This window comes from Elephantulus edwardii, unplaced genomic scaffold (genome assembly GCF_000299155.1).
Source record: "Elephantulus edwardii isolate Elephantulus edwardi_28Jun2011 unplaced genomic scaffold, EleEdw1.0 scaffold00044, whole genome shotgun sequence".
Taxonomy (NCBI): Eukaryota; Metazoa; Chordata; class Mammalia; order Macroscelidea; family Macroscelididae; genus Elephantulus; species Elephantulus edwardii.
In genome coordinates this window covers 5,523,152-5,539,582 of record NW_006399794.1, presented here as the reverse complement: position 1 = coordinate 5,539,582, position 16,431 = coordinate 5,523,152, and the positions used below count along the sequence as shown (strand labels likewise).

At 40.8% G+C, this 16,431-nt stretch overlaps 1 protein-coding gene across 1 annotated transcript in view; it reads right to left on the bottom strand.

The window, feature by feature from the left end:
* Positions 1–350: 350 nt before the first annotated feature.
* Positions 351–16,431, bottom strand: part of DENND5A (DENN/MADD domain containing 5A) — a 105,569-nt gene continuing 89,488 nt past the window's right edge. Inside the window, exons 18-25 of the mRNA XM_006885597.1 lie at positions 12,513–12,634; positions 5,683–5,828; positions 5,018–5,136; positions 4,522–4,703; positions 3,954–4,036; positions 3,251–3,374; positions 2,410–2,575; positions 351–1,390 (exon numbers count right to left, since the gene is read on the bottom strand). Of these exons, the coding sequence (XP_006885659.1) occupies positions 1,207–1,390; positions 2,410–2,575; positions 3,251–3,374; positions 3,954–4,036; positions 4,522–4,703; positions 5,018–5,136; positions 5,683–5,828; positions 12,513–12,634 (1,126 nt within the window). The 3' untranslated portion in view covers positions 351–1,206. The remainder of the gene's footprint in view (positions 1,391–2,409; positions 2,576–3,250; positions 3,375–3,953; positions 4,037–4,521; positions 4,704–5,017; positions 5,137–5,682; positions 5,829–12,512; positions 12,635–16,431) is intronic.

The window sequence follows — 16,431 nt, the reverse complement described above, 5'->3', positions numbered from 1 at the left end:
TGCGATTCCCTGAGCGGACTCTCATGTGTCCTCATCTGGGCTCCCTGACCCCTTTAAGAACTGGCCCACCCTCTCCTGACCAACTGGAAATCTCTGCAACCTTGATGAGGCCTTACTCCCTGTGCCTCAGCCGCCGCCTCTGTGGAGGGGGAAAAGAATCCTCCTCAGATCTAGCCATTTGCGTCAACTGCTATGAAAGATCCTCATGCTGTAAGAAGTACCTAGATGATATCAAGCTCTCAGGTCATCCTGGGCCCCTACAACTCCAGCAAGTCGGCTAAGGGACATGATGCCACAACCAAGTCCTCTCAGCCTCGGCCACCCACCACTCACAAACCCACATTATGCAGTTTTGTTTCAGATGTTTTATTAATTGGGCCATACTGTAGCTGGTTTCTAAGTTGCAAAACAACATAAATTTAACAGTAAGAATACAGCTGTTACATTGTGATAAGCTTTTCTTTCCTTTAAAAAAGGAAGGAAGAGGAAGAAAAAATTTAAAATATACAATGACAGGTTAAATAAATAAAATGTTAAAAAAAACCCAAAACTGTTAAAAACATGCTTATGTATACTTCTGTGCAACTGTGTGCCAAGAGGAAACCAGATTTCTGCACAAGGGCACATCCTGGCATGTCAAATAATACTGACAAAAAAAAAGGAAGAAAGAAAGAAAAAAAAGATGTGGGGTTGACTCATCAGTGCTTGTTAGAGACATGACTAAAAATTCCATTGACTGGAACTCGGGGCTTCCCACTCGGCACACCCATGTGTGGCCTATGAAAGCCAAATATCCCTAATAATGTTAATATAGAAAACATTAGTTTAAAAACAATGTGGAATGGCCTCATTGACACGATGGGGAGGAGTCAGAGCTGTCCCACGTGTAGCGCCACAGGCTCAGTCCAGGGAGGCCGCAGGCTCCGTCGTGCGGCCATGGCGAGGGAGGTCACCAGCTTCAAAATAAGCGGCACCAACCTCGTCTCCCTCTCCCTCATTCTTTCACATGAAAGTGTGTAAAAAGCAAATCAGCAAATAAACTTTAAAATAGATTATTTTTTCCAAAAATCCTCTAGTTTTCTTTTTACAGTGAGTGTACATCTCCTCTCAGTCTCCTGCACAACTCATGAAGACCCTTTGGAAAGAAGGGCCAGAGCTGCAAGGGGAAAGTCTTTCTTGGTCCTGCTGCTGACTGGTGCTGGGAGCTCAGATGTCGATGCCCTTGACAAGGGACGTCTCCAGCGTGATGTTGAACTCCTGCAGAGTCTGCAGCACTCGGATCAAGGAATTGACCAGCGTGTGGTCTTTGATAAGTGCCACATCCTCATACATGTGTGACGTGATGGGGCAGTCAGCCAGCAGGGCAATCCAGTGGTGTAGAAGGTGGTCTCTGGCAGGGCAGAAAAGGTCAGTTGGGTTGAAAAGGCAGGAGAAAGGAACACAGGTTAGTGTAAAGCCAAGCTGAAAACCCGCTCTAATGTTCCAAAATCTAAGTGTGAAGCTAGGAAAGCTGGTAACTCTTCAGACCTCTGTTATTTCCTCAACAAGTTCTGGAAAAGATGACATGGCTTTAAACGGCCTTCACTGGGAGGTACTCAATCCCAGGAACAAATTAACCTGCCCCTAAACATGCTGCTGCTCCTCCCCTTCCTGCTGAGAGTATTCTACCTCTAACCCAACACCAGGTTCCTATCAGTACAACTTGTTCCATTTCAACAGCTAATCTCTCCTAGAAACCCCTCCTCCACTGTGGGTTAACACTTGCACAGAAATTAGTATATGCCAGTAGCATAAGATATTTAATCCTCATAACAGCTCTGTAATATGAAAAACAAGTGAATTTCTAAATGGCAGGGGCAATGCTTTATTCAACTCTAGTTTTATCACCTTCTAAAAGGTCTTTTGTTGTTGTTGTTGTTGTGTACCTTTGTGTCAGAACCGATTTATAGCTAAACCTCTAGCAGCTTTTCAGAGGCAATAAATCACCTGGGAGGAAACTACCCATTGTTCTCCTATGGAGCAGTTGGTGGATTAGAACCACATGCCTTTAGCTTGTAGTGCAATTCCCTACCACTAAGCCACCGAAGCTCCCTCCAAAAGGTCACAGCATATCCAAATACTTATTGAAGGAATGACTAGCTACATTCTGCTCTGAATTTTCCCAGTGGGATTTTTTTTTATTTCAATGAACATCTACAGAGATGGAGCCTCTTCCTCTCCAGGTTACACATAAACTCTTGTCAGTGATCCCAAAGATCACCTGCATGCGTATGTGGTACACAAACAAAATTAAGGGACTCTAGAATTTCTTCAAGTCCTCATCTGCCTCAGGGCACTGGTCATTAGCCATTCCCCACCTCTTAGGCCACACCAGGCTGGCAGCACCACCTCAAAGGCCAGTTGCAGTACCTGGCTCCCAAACACACCAGCATCTGAAATTTGCCATCCTTGCCAATGTTCCGGGGAGTATTGTTGATTGCAGTGACAAATCGACAGAAGTTCCGGGCCCTTGTATGCCAGTTTTCCTCAGGGACTTCATTCTGCTCCAATGTCTCATAATAGGTTTGTGCTTTTTCTGTAAGTAAGAAAGTCTTGCCAGTGACAAAGGCTCTTGACTCAACCTTGCTTGAACTGCCCAGGAGCCTACTTGCTATACACTATTCCAAGTCCATGCAGGAACTTAATGAGAAAACATGAATAAGTGTTCCTATAATCACTAAACATACTTCAAAATCATATTTATGTTTCTACTACTTATTTTTTCCATTCATGTGGCTCTTGATACATAGATGGTCTTTCCCTCATCAGATTTTTTAAAAACCAAACAGATGAAGGTAAAGTAGGAAAATTCTCCAAGTGGATACAACACTGGGCTTGAGCTCCAATGCTATCAACTGGCCTTTTGGATCTACAAAGAGAGTATGTTAGAGTTCAGACTAAGTCAGTATCACCATATACATTTGCCTAAGAAGAATTTTTTCTGCCTAATTTTCAGGAGGTGAGGGGTAAAGAAAAAAATTCTTCATTTCTTTCAAGAAAAATTAAAGTTTTCAAGCATGATTGGAAAGCCACTTGACTTGGGTTCTGCAACTGTGATCTTAAGGCCAGCAGTCAACAACTACGTTTTATATTTTATAAATATATTGATAGATATTTATCTACATGTGTACACACACACACACACACACACACACACACATACATATATTGCTGTGCTTTTCCTACCCTCATACTCTAGACACCAACTCACCCAGGAAATCCCAAATGAAGACATTTTTGAAGAGCCGGGGTGATTTAAATCCATGCTGGAAAGCCTGTTCTAGAGCTGAGACAAGTCCACATTCTCCACAGAGCAGGAGGGTCAGGCTTCCTCGCTAAAGGAAATAGGACCACATCAGCAGGGCTGCCCTCCCACTACTCCATCCCCAAACCCACAGCCCAGAGCTGGAAGGGCAACTAGAGAAGACAGGGACCCTGTATGTTCCCCACAGAAAACAGCACAGTTCTGGCTGAATGATTGATGAATGAATGAAGGAATAAATGGTTGAGTGAATGATGACGGATCTGGGTCACACAAGAAGATTCCCCTCCAGGAGTACAAAGACACTAAGTAATCTATGCAGATCCAGAAAAGGATAGGAACAGACACTGCTCACTAGGGGCCCAGGTCCCATGAAGAGGCAAGGCAGCCTAGATCCTGGGGAACAGTCCTCTTCCCCACCCAGTTCTGCTGCATTAGCTCTTCCTAAAATCTACTGGGTTATCAGTGTGGCAGGGAAACAGGGCAACCTGAGAGGGAGCGCCACACAGGAAGAAATCTGCTTCATCACAACCTAAGGCACACACTTTAAAATTGTGCTGTGCCTAGAAGCACACAGGCCTAGATGAGTAAAAGCAAGATAGCTGGAAAAATTAGAATGTCTCCTCAGCAGTTGGAGGTCAAGAACACTCACCTCTTTCTCAGGTTTATGGAAGTGCTTCACAATGCCATTGACTGCCTCTCCGATGGACTCTTGGATCTGCCCAGTGTTCAGTTCTACACAAAAATCAAGCAGACATCCTAACCAATCTCAGAGGCTAGCAGTGCTTAGCTGGCTGAGCAGGAGACTGCAGACTTAGAAAGGGCCCATGGAAGAGGCAGGGCAGCCTAGATCCTGGGAAACTGGCTCTTAGAATTTTGGGCAGCAAAACAAAGTCAAGACTTGGCCATGAATCCCAGGAAGCAAGAAGGAAAAGGCCAAAAAATTAGATTCCTCTCCTTTTTTAGGATCCTATATAAATAGTAGAGAGCACCTAGGCAGGCTTCTTGAGTTCTCTCCTTCCCATCCATGACATTACAGAGATGTCTAACACTTCTACTGACTCATGAAAAGAAAGTGACAAAATTCTGAGACTGGTTTGTCAGCAGAAGTAGTTCCTGTGAAAGCTGTAAGGGCTTGACCTGGGCTCTCCTCTCAGGGTTCAGAGAGTTGCCCATTATCTATATTGTGTGCTGACGGCCCAGCCCTTCTCCCCACTTACTGGGCTTGTTGTTAGGAGAGATGGTGACGAGCCTCCGGATGACGCTGGGAGACTGTTGCAGGGGTGGGGTCCGGCATGGCCTCTCATCCACCTCAGGCTGGGACATGAGTAGTTCTCCAACCAGGACTCGTTCCAGACTTCCGTCATCCATACCCTTCCCCAACCACCGGCCGCATGGAAATCTGAAGGTCAGTCATGGTCTGTCAGTGCTGCTAGACCTGCCAGTGTTCTTCCCATTAAGACTCTAGACCCAGAGTGGTAAGATCCTCAAAGTCCTGCTCAGCCAATCTCATTAGGAATCATGAGAGAAGTCATGTGTATATCATGGGTGACACAAAAATGTTACACATTTTTGCTTAGAAACCTCTCATTTCTTTTCAGGTGCAGGTGGAATAGCCAAAGAGTGTCTGTCTACTCAAGAACTCCAACTACTCAAGTACTGAAGACCCAGGTGGTGCCCTCTGTATCTTCCTGATGACAGGCTACGGGAACTTACTTGTAGGTATGTCCTGTGATCTCATTCCTGACCATCACATACTCCACCAGCCATTTGGCATATAGACCAGCGTTATCATGGCCAATCTGGACAGTAGTGAGCTTCCCCAGGTTCTGACACTGTGGGAGAATAGCCAAATAGAGAAGAAGATGGGGTAAGTCAGATAAACAGAGGGCAAGAGCAGCAATCTTCAAGGCACAGAGCTTTCTGCAACCCAGTCCCTCAGCATCTGTAGGGCCAGAGCTCATGGCTCCATCTACAGCCAGGGCCGAATCCAACAGTGATTGATGAATTAGCCCATAGCAAAGAAAGATGGTGCTGCTGCCATGGGCAGAACAGGGTCTAGAGCACGAGTTTCTGTGAATACTTGGGCTCAGCAGCTGAAGGAACTCTAAGGAATTTCTCAACACACTATGGACAGGGAGGTACACAAATCCAAATAAATGTCTCTCGTACACAGCTGTTTAGACAGGGAAAGTTCCCGCCTCCTCAAGAGTAATCCCTGATGCCTGCCTCAGATCATCTCAGGTAAGACCAGGTATGCTGATGTCTAACACTGTACTTAGCATAACCTCTAAGAAATATTACAGAAAGTTCCCTACCAAAGTAGGTGTTTCAAACTCAGATCTCAGAGCCTGGGGTTGGGGCGCTTGGATGATACATACCTCAAAGGTCATCTCTAAAACATTCCTGGGAATTTGCAGGATCTGTGTCTCACCCAATTCTCCTGAGATGCAGATCCAAGGGTTGGCAGTAAACATGGAGCCCCCCAGCTTCTTGCTTGGTACAATAAGGATGTGGTATGGGATCACTATTTAAAAATAAAAGCCACAAAGACATTGAAGGGCATTAGAAATGCCTCCCCTATCTGACAGGGCCCTAATGTGCTCCAAGTATGTTCGTGTGACTGTGGCCCATTGGAGCACAGGTCCTCCAAACCTATACCTTGCTGGCTTAGACTATTAACCAATTTACCCTCTGTTTCAATCCTCCCAAGGTTGTCTCCCAAACTGCCAAGACCCAAGTCTATCAGGAGGCTCAGAACTAAGGCAATTACTAAAAAAAAAATCACCAACTCCTGATATTGTACTGAACTGCTTTTCAGAAGACTTTTCAAATGATCGTTTCATTCTTAGGAAAGGCCAAAACAGATACTTCAATTCCTTACCAAGGCATAGAAAGGTAAATGGATTTCCCTAGGTCTCCTAAATTTCAATCCAATGCTGTTTCTACTACAAAGCCCAGAGCTATCATCTCTGAGAGGGAAGATGAGGTGTGTGAAAGAAACAACAGTCCATGCAGCTAACTAGCAACCATTAACTAGCCAACCAGCGAGCCATTGGGGCACATTTAGAAACCATCTATTAGAGAGTCCTAGCATAAAAGAAAGATGAAGTCTGAAGGGTCTTAGACAATACTGACTCCTGTTCGTCACTTTGCAACCAGGGAGACTAAGGCCCACAGCAGTGGTGGGCTCTGATCACAGACACAATGAATTAAGGTACTGCAAAGCCTGGGCTCTAGGCTCCCAATGCTATCTAGAATGTTTTCTGCTACTTTAGGAAATACTGTTTTCCTCTGTGGCCTTGTCTATACCTTGTGATGCTGAGCATATCTCTATGTCAAACACAAAACAGAGTATCTTTACATTTGTCACCACCTTAGACTCCCAGAGGAATGCCTAGGACAATACTGGCAAGATGGTCAAAAGAATTGAGCTCCCTGGTCCAGAAACAGAACTAGAATATCAGAGGGGGAAAAGTCTCCAAAGAGGGTAAGTAAACAGCTCTCCACAGATTATTGTTGGGTTCCATAGTGTTGGCTCTATGTCATAGTAACTACATTTATGAAGAAGAGACTGAAACTCTGCCCAATCCTACGCCACCCCTGGCCATGCTTATCTACTTGTGTCAGTCACTGTAAATCGACCCCAATGAGCTCTTTCTTTGCTCACTCTCTCCTTTGCATGATACTCCTCTCCAGCAAATGGCCCTACCTGATAACAAGCACAAAGTCTCACCATTTTTGTGTCTAAGGAGCACCCTGCTATACTTCTTCCAAGATAGATATGTTTGCTCTTTTCACATTTCGCGGTATAGTCAATAATCTTGGGCAATATCACAATTCAAAGGCATCGATTTCTTCTGTGGTCTTCCTTATTCACTGTCTAAGTTTCATACTTAAACAAATTAAAATACTATGGCTTAAGTCAGGTGCACCTTAGCCTTTAAAAGAACATCCATGCTTGTTAGCATTTTAAAGAAGTCGCTGGCTGCAGATTTGCCAAGGGCAATAAACTCTTAGATTTCCTGATGGCTGCTTTCATGGTCATCTCTGACAACCTCGAGCTTCCAGCAAGCAAAGTTGTTTGTCAGTATCTCAGGATGAGGCTTCCTTAAATCCTGATGCCAAATTCTTCTTCATATAGTACAGCTTCTTGACTTCTTATTTGCTCAGCACAGACCAAATAGGTATGGTGAAAGGATACAATGCCAATGCATCCATTTCCTGATTAAAAACAGTGCAGTTTGCCCTTATTCTGTCTGTCTGCTTGTTGGTACATACAGGTTCTGTATGAGCACAATTACATGTTCTAGAAATTCCATTCTTCGAAATGTTACCCATAACTTACTAAGATTCACACAGTTGAACACGTGTACAAAGTCAATAAAACACAAGTAAACATCCTTCTGATAATCTCTGCCTTCAACCAAGATGTATGTGACAACTTTCATTTCACAACCTCTTCTGAACTCAGCTTGAATTTCTTGGCAGTTCTCTGGAGCTGTACTGCTCCAGCCCTTACTGAATAATCTTCAGCAAGAATGTACTTGCATGCAGTATTATTAATACTGTTCAGTAATTCCTGCACTCTGTTGTATCACCTTTTTTTGGAAGGGGTACACACATGGACCTCTTTTAGTCAACCAAGCAGGTGTTTGCCTTCCAAATTTCTTGGCATAGAGCGGGCCTGCATCTATTAGTTCAAACATCTCAAATGGTATTCCATTAATTCCTAGAGTCCTTTTTTTATTATTATTATTGGTTTGTTTACAAAGTTCCTATACATTGTATTTCACATTATTCTTCATTCACTTGTGTTTCTTACAATTATTCTCATGCATTATGTTTTATAAAATTAATCCTCATTGGACCTTGCCCATCACTACCTTGTATTTTTGCCTGGATCCTTCCCATTTCCTTCCCCACCTCCCCTTCCAACCACCAAACTGTGCAACCCGGCGGTTTCCTCCCTATCTATCCTCAGCCCTCCACTCCTTGAGTTCCCATGTTTCATAAGTTCTCCTTCTATTTTTACAATATTGGTCTTGTGCAGTATTTGTCCTTATGAAATGTGTTAGTTTGTTCAACATAATGCTCTCCAGCCTCTCCCAAGTTATGCAGCATTTTTCTAAACCGTTGCTCCTGAGTGCTGCATAGGATGCCATTGCATGAATGTACCACAATCTTTCAATCCATTTTCGATTGTGGTTGGGCATTTGGGCTGTATCTATGTTCCTGCAATGGTGAATAATGTTGCTATGAACATTGGTGTACAAATCTCCATTTGTGTCTCAGTTCTAATTTCCTTCGGGTATATTCCCAGTAGTGGAATAGCTGGGTTATACGGAGTATCTATGTTCAACTTTTTGAAGAAATGCCAAACTGCTAGAGCCTTATTTTTGTCAATGCCTTCAATGCAGGTTAGACTTCTTCCTTCAGTGCCACTGGTTCTTGTTCATACACTATGTCCTGAAGTGACCGAGCATCAATCCATTCTTCTTGGTACAGTGACTCTGTATTCCTTCCATCTTCTTTGGCTGCTTCATGTGTCACTCATTATTTTTTCCAAAGAATTCTTCAGTGCTGCAGCTCAAGGCTTGACTTTCTTCTTCAGTTCTTTCTGCTTAAAAGATCAAAATTCAAAATTCAAGCTCCAGTCTTTTGCATATTTCATTATAATATACGACTTGGCCATCTCAAGCTGCTCTTTTGAAACAGTCCTGTTCAGCTAACTTCATCATTTTTCCTTTGGCTTTAGTTTCTCCATATTCAAGAGCAAGTTTCAGAGTCTCTTCTGACATGTATTTTGGTCTTTGCTTTCTTTTCTGTCTCTGTAATGACTTTCTGTTTTCTTCATGGATGATGTTATCCCACAACCAGTCTGGTCTTCAGGTATTTATATTGAATACATTTCTTGAGATATGTCTCTAAATTAAGGTGTGATGATCTCAAGGTTGTAGTTTGAATTTTTTTTACAAGGTATTTGCAATGAATAAATCATTTAATGTACAAAATTATGGATCATGTTATCTCTGGCCTCTTTTTTTTTTTTTTTTTACTATTTGTAGATTTTGGGAAGCCATGTAATTACCTAAAATTCAAATATTATCTGGTTTTTTTCCCCCCACTGTCCAATCACATGTTTAAAATCTCCATTTTTTAAAAAATTGGCTTTAAAAAATATTTCATTGCATTTTAAGTGAAAGTTTACATAGCAAATTAGGTTTCCTTTAACAAATTTATTCAAATTGTTCTATGGCATTGTTTGCAGTTTTTACAGTAAGTGAGCATTCTCATTATTTCTATTCTGCTTGTTCTGTTTCCACTGATCTAGTATCCCTTCTCTTGTCTCTTCATCTTTGATTTTGGGCAAATGTTGACTGATGTCATGTAGTTTATTGTATAAAGAAGTTTATTACTCACAGACTATATTGTTTATTTTATTACCTGGCTGAAAGGTGACTTAAATATCTTAAATTTCAAGTTCAAATTATATCCTTTTTAAGATTTTAATTAAAGTTTATAAAGAACTCATATTTCCACTCACTCGTTGTTGCACATTTTCCTCCCTGTCCCAATCCCCCTCCCCCGTTTGCTTTTTTCTTTGGGAAAAAAGTTCTTTCATTGTTATACAGTGTCATACCACCACCACCACCACCACTTTACTATGCAACTTTTATTCTGGACTCTTGTCATTCTGGCCTCATTTTTGTCACCAACATTGTATTTTCAAACTATCAATACTTTTGTATTGATTTTATCATTAATTTTATTCCCAATTTTTGCACTGCAGTCACCAATTATTATTAATGCATCTTGATTACACATTCAATCAGTTACAGACTGTAAAAGTAAGTAAAAAGTCTCAATTTCTTCAACTTTGGTTTTTGTGTTTGCTAAGTATTCTTTTATTACACTGGATGAATATGCTGTTAACAACCTCTCCAAAGTGTTAGAGAGCAAGGCTGAGGTGCACCTGATCCAACTATGGTATTTTCAACTGCTTCTTATTGATCTGAAAATTAGAAAAGTTGGACAATGAATAAGGATGATGAAGAAGAATCGATGCCTTTGAGCTCTGGTGTTGGAGAAGAGTACTGAACATCTCAAGGACTGTCAAAAGAAAAAAAAAGTCCATCTTGGATGAACTGTAGCAAGAGTGCCCCCTAGAGGCAAGGATAGTGCAACTTTTTTCTCACATCCTTTAAGCATGCTGTCAAAAAGAGAGGCAGTCCTTAGAAAAAGATAACATTTTGGGACAGGTGGAAGGTCAAAGAGAAGATCTTCAACAAAAATGAACTGACACATTTTTTTTCTTCTTCAGAATCACTTTAACTGGAGTTTAGCTGCAGTCTCTATATATTTTCCATATGATGTTGGTGATTATTTATTCTATTTCTTTAAAAAAACAATGACAGGCTCTAGATCAGAAATGCACTGAATTTGTAGCTTGCTTTTGTTAGTACTATCATGTTGACAGTGTAAACCTTCCAATCCATAAGTATGATATATTCTTCCACTTATGTAAGTCTCTTTGAGTTTTTTAGGAATGTTTCCTAGATTTTTGGTATAGGTGTTTTGTAACTCTAGTTAGATTTCTTTCTAAGCATTGTGTCTTTTGGATGGTTAGTATAAATGGCTTTATTTTCCTTATTTCCTTTTCAGAGTCCTCTTTGATACTGTAGAAAAATTGGAGTGATTTTTTTTTATATTAAACTTATACCCTGCCACTTTACTGATTTGGTCAATTACATCAAGTAATTTTCTTGCTGCATATTTAGGAGTATCTATATAGGGTTTTCTTCTTACCTCTTTGGATTTCCTATATAGGATCATATCATCTGCAAATAGGGATAGCTTTACTTACTCTTTGCCAATTTGGATGCCTTTTCTTGCCTTATTGTTCTGGCCAGGACTTTTAATACAATATTGAACAGTTGTGGTGTCATCCTTTTCTGGATCTCTTCATAAGAGGAGTACCTTCAATCTCTCCACATTGAGAGTAATGTTGGCCATTGGTTTGGTATATACGCTTTTATCTACATTTAGGAATCTCCATTTTATTCCTATGGATAGCTCTTGATATGTTCTATTTGATGATCAGTGAAACACAATTTGTCATTCTCAGCTTAAGAGAGCCTATGACTCACTGATTCAAAATGGACAATACCAGTCTATTTTAGTTAAATGATGCCTAGAATATCAATCTTCATGCTTTCCATTTCATTTCTGACAAGAAAAGAAAGTTTTCTAGATTCACACTTCATACATTCTATGTTCAATTACTAGTGGAATTACTAGTGGATGTTTTACAGCTGTTTCTCATTTTACATCACGTCACGTCAACAAATGAAGGTCCTTTAAATGGATGAACACATTATTCTATTCACATCATTAAGGTAGACTAATTTGAGGCGGCAGCTCTTCCCTAGTCCTATAGTGAGTGGCTTTTCACCTGATTTAATCTTTTAGTATTACATCAACAATCTGATATTACTCACAATGTTTTCAAGGGTCTATTATTTCGGAAGTAGATGGGCAGTTCTGCTTCCTAGTCTGCATCAGTCTGGAAATTTCACTGAAACCTGTCTATCATGGGTGACTTCGCTGGTTTTAAAGTACCAGTGGCACTGCGACAAGCAACACATAGTATGACAAACTGACAGACAAGTGATGGCCCAAAAAGGTAGAGAGCAAATAGAAAGAATAAATGATCATTTTTCTTTTAAAAACAAGAGTAGTACTTAATGTGGGAAGGGTTGGAGAGCATTATGCTAAGTGAATTAACTCAGTCACATAAAGACAAATACTGTAAAAGACCATTATTGTAGATCACATATGAGGATCCAAAGTGGGGGGAGCAGAGGGATGAGGATGGGTGGGGGTTAATCACAGGGATGCACAATTTGATGGGTGGAGGAAGGAGTGGGTAAAGAAAATGGGAAAGATCCAGTGTTAAAAACAATGTATACAAACTTTGTAAGTAAACCAGTATAAAATAAAAAATTTATTTTAAAAAAATAATTGGAATGTGTAATGCACAAAATATGGATACAGGAAAACGGAAAGTTGTCAAAAAATAAACAGAACAAAGAAAAACAAAAATCCTAGGCATTATTGAGCTAAAAAACAAAAACAGGAGTAGTAAATTAGTCTCTGATAGGTTCATTAAGATTGATACTGACAAGGCTAGTGGGAAGCAAAAACTCACGGATAGTTGTGAAGACATTGGTGAAGCAAAAGTAATCAACGGCATTGAAAGAGAGGAGGTGATAGAGGAACTGCTCCTTCTCGTCATCACAGCGTAGAAAGGCATAGCGCTTGTATAACTTTCTGCAGAGACAAACCAAAAGGTGGAGAAAAGATCAAATTATTCTGTCCTGAAAGTCAATTTCACATTTCTTAAAGTCACTTTATAATGGAACAAAGACATACTGTTGACTCACTGACATCTAGAGGGAAAATGGCTTAATGCAAATCAAGCAATGCCTATATCCAAGGGTCTGAATCTACCATAATGTTTAAGAGTCAGAGGTCATGGAATCTCCTTTCCTAAATTGAAGGCTAAGATGGAATTCTGAGAAAACACAGGTCCTCTTGGACTTACAGTTGGATTACCACCCATTGTATGGTTACCAAGTCAATAATGAATAACAGAAGGAGATCTGGGACTGCCATTTATTACCAACCCTAAACTCAAACCCGCACTTGGCCTGAAATCATGTCATTCAGAATATTGTTCTGAATGAGACTTTCAGGCAAGGGTGACTTCAGGGTTAACAAAGATATATTTCTGCTAACCTCTGCTCCAGGTCACAAATAAGGGAGAGCTGCACAGATCATGCCCTCCTCTTCTTCTCAAACCTTCTCCCTCCTTACCTCTTTCCACTGTCTATTTGTCAACGTTTAATATTCTGTTCTTGTTGTTGATTGCCTTTAAGTCGAGCACGACTCCCAGCAATCCTATGGACAAAAGGCCTGAGCCCCTCTACAACTATCGACATTTATCAAGGTTCATTGAGTTTCCAGAGGCATGTTATTTAGGAAGTGGATGCCACTCCTGCTAGGCTCTCTAAAACTGCACAGTATTAATATTCACTCCAAGTGGAGGACATAAAGAGGTAAATGCACAGGTCCTCAGCACAAAAACCAAAAGAAAGCAACTGTCCCGGTTTCCAAGACTGCAATCACTATGGGATTCAGTAGATCTGTGATGTTGGGCACCACCTACACTGGTGTATATATAGTACTGTCAGCCAAAAAAAGGTGCCCTGGTGACACAGTGGTTAAGCACTTGACTGTTAACTGAATGATCAGCAGTCCAAACCCATTAGCCACTCCATGGAAAAAAAGATGTGATAATCTACTTCAGAAAACACTGCAGTCTTAAGACACCCTATGGGGAGCAGTTCCATTCTGTCTTGTAGGATTGCTATGCATCAGAACCAACTCAAAAGCAATGGGATAAACCAAAAGCTGCAAAGATTCTGGAAAGTCCTCTAGCACAAGAGAAAGCTTAAAGACAGCATAGATTTAAGCAGGTATTAAAGAGGAAAGCGAAGTGAATATGGAAACTAACTCAATTGGCGGTGTGTGTTCAGGGAAGTAAGTGGTTAGCAATGAGGCTGAGAAGTCAAGCTAAAGTAAATGAAAAAAGAACCCGAAATATTCAGGCTAAAAGTTTGAAATTTTTCTCTAGAAGTAATACATTCTCCAGTTTGTCCTAAACTAAAAGAAGAGACATAACCAAGTAAAGAAAACTGAACATGGCAAACAGGTAATTAATTCTACAACAGTGAGGGGTGAAAGGAGGCGAGTATCAAACTAAGGCACTGGAAGTAAATATGGTACGAAGTCTGCAGAGGCAGACTGAAATACCTGCAGTGTGTATGTGGGAGGCAAAGCAAAGCAAGGAGTCAAAACTGGCCCCCTATTTTGAAACTAGGAACGAGAGCAGGACAGGTGTGGGGTGGGATGGAGAGAGAAAGATGTTCAGAAAGAATAGGTGGAGACATTAAAAAATTTGGGGAGAAGGAAGTTATTCTGAAAACTCTACAAAGCTTGGTTTTGAGCCCTCTGGGCTGACAGTGAGCTATGAAAATGAATACAGGATTGCAACTCAGAAGAAATGTAAGACTTATTAATAGAACTTCAGATGTGGGAGCCACCTGGTTAGAGGTGACAGAAGTCATGAGAATAGATGACATCATGAAGTGAGAGTGAGAGTACAAATGAGAAAGTGAGAAGATTCATACATGCAGAGAACTGAGGACTGGAGATGTCAGCATCCTGGAAAGACTAAGGAGAGAAAAGGAACCAGATGGTATAGGGTCACAGCATACAAAGGAAGTTTTGCGGTAAACAGGAACTACAAAATATTACTCACTGCAGAGCAGTCAAAAAGTTTGAGCTCAGCATGTCAAATAGGGCTAAGTAACTTCTTGACAATTCAGAGTTCAGTGGGTCTCAAGAATAGATAATCCTTTATGCTCCCACTTTACTTCATCCCTAAGCACAAACAAGTCTTAGAAGCTAGCTGGAAACTGGAGACTGTGCAGTTACATACATCTTTTATGTGCATTGGCTGGATACCTACTATGTACCAAGCAACACACTCAGTACTGAGAAAAGCAAATGGTTTATACACTCAAAGAAATAAAATTTTAATAAGTAATAAACATATAGATAATGATAACACACAGAGCACAATTAATAGTAAAACAAAATTTAAAAGATATACAATACTATGATGCCTGGAGAAGGAATGAATAGAGTCCCTAGAGACTCTTGACAAACTTTAGCAAAGAAAACTTCTGACTAGGCTCAGAAGGGATTAACCAGATAAAGAGAGGGAAAGGGATGGAGTCATGAAGAAATATGGGCAAAATAGGCCTGAAATCATCCTGAGAACCATGAGAACTACGATGTGGCTAAAGCTTGAAGCATGTTGGAGAGAGAGATAAAACCGAGAGAGCAAGAAGGAGAAGTGGGTGGCGTTTGATGAAGTGTTCATTCCTCTTGCCCTATGCTTCATACATAATGTAATTTTTGGCAGCAAAGCTCTTATTTTCCACTCACTAGAGCAGAATAGGCTGCACAGAGCATTACGTGTTGGGTGGCTAACTAAACAGTCAGTGGTTCAAATCCACCAGATGCTCTGAAGAAGAAAAAAGGGCAATTTCCAATAAACATTTACAGCCTCAGGAACTTGAACGAAAGGTGCCATAAGTCAGAACTTACTTGACAGCAGTTAAGTTTGGGGTTTTCTTGACACAGGGGTCAGAATATCAGATGATGTCAATTGAGAATTACTATAAACTGAGTACATTCTAAATATCTCTTTTAATATGGATTCAGTTTAGCTGCTTCAACAGTCTGTGCCCTGCCTACAGTTAAACAGGTTCTTAAGTTCATATACTTTAGACCTATTCATTATTTTGAGTGCCTCTCTGTTCTTTCTTACTGCTGACTTGTAGCCACTCCTAGGAAAAAATTTAAACAACAAATTCATCTTCTATTCAACAATTCATGTACATCTTGCTTCATGACATTGATCATGTTGTTGTTGTTATGTGCCATCAAGTCGCCTGAGACTCACAGCAACTCTAGGTTTAACAGCTCTGAATTCTGCTCAAACCTGAGCCAGTCTCACTGTCTCCAAAACACCTAAACCCACTACCATAGTTACTGTGTCAATCCATCTCATTCCAGGTCTTCCTCTCCTGCATTGTCCCTTCACCTTTTCCAACATGATGTCCTTATCCAGGAACTGGTCCCCTGGCCATATGCCAAAAATTTGTGAGATAAAACTTTAAAATCTTGCCTCCAAGGAGCAGCCTGGTTTCACCCTCTCCAGGTTAAACTTGTTTGCTCTTTTGGCCATCCATGGTATGTTGTATATTCTTTTCCAGCACCACAACTCAAAAGCCACAATTCTTCTGTCATCTTTATTCACTGTCCAGCTCTCTGATGCATAGGAAGTGATGGTATCTCCAGCCTGACATCATAGCTCTTCAGCATTTCTGAGAAGCCTCTGACAGCAGCTTTCCCAGAGCAATTTGTCTTTTGATTTCTTGACTGCTGGCATCAAGAGTGTTGTCTGGAGAGCCAAGCAAGCTGAAATTTTTAAC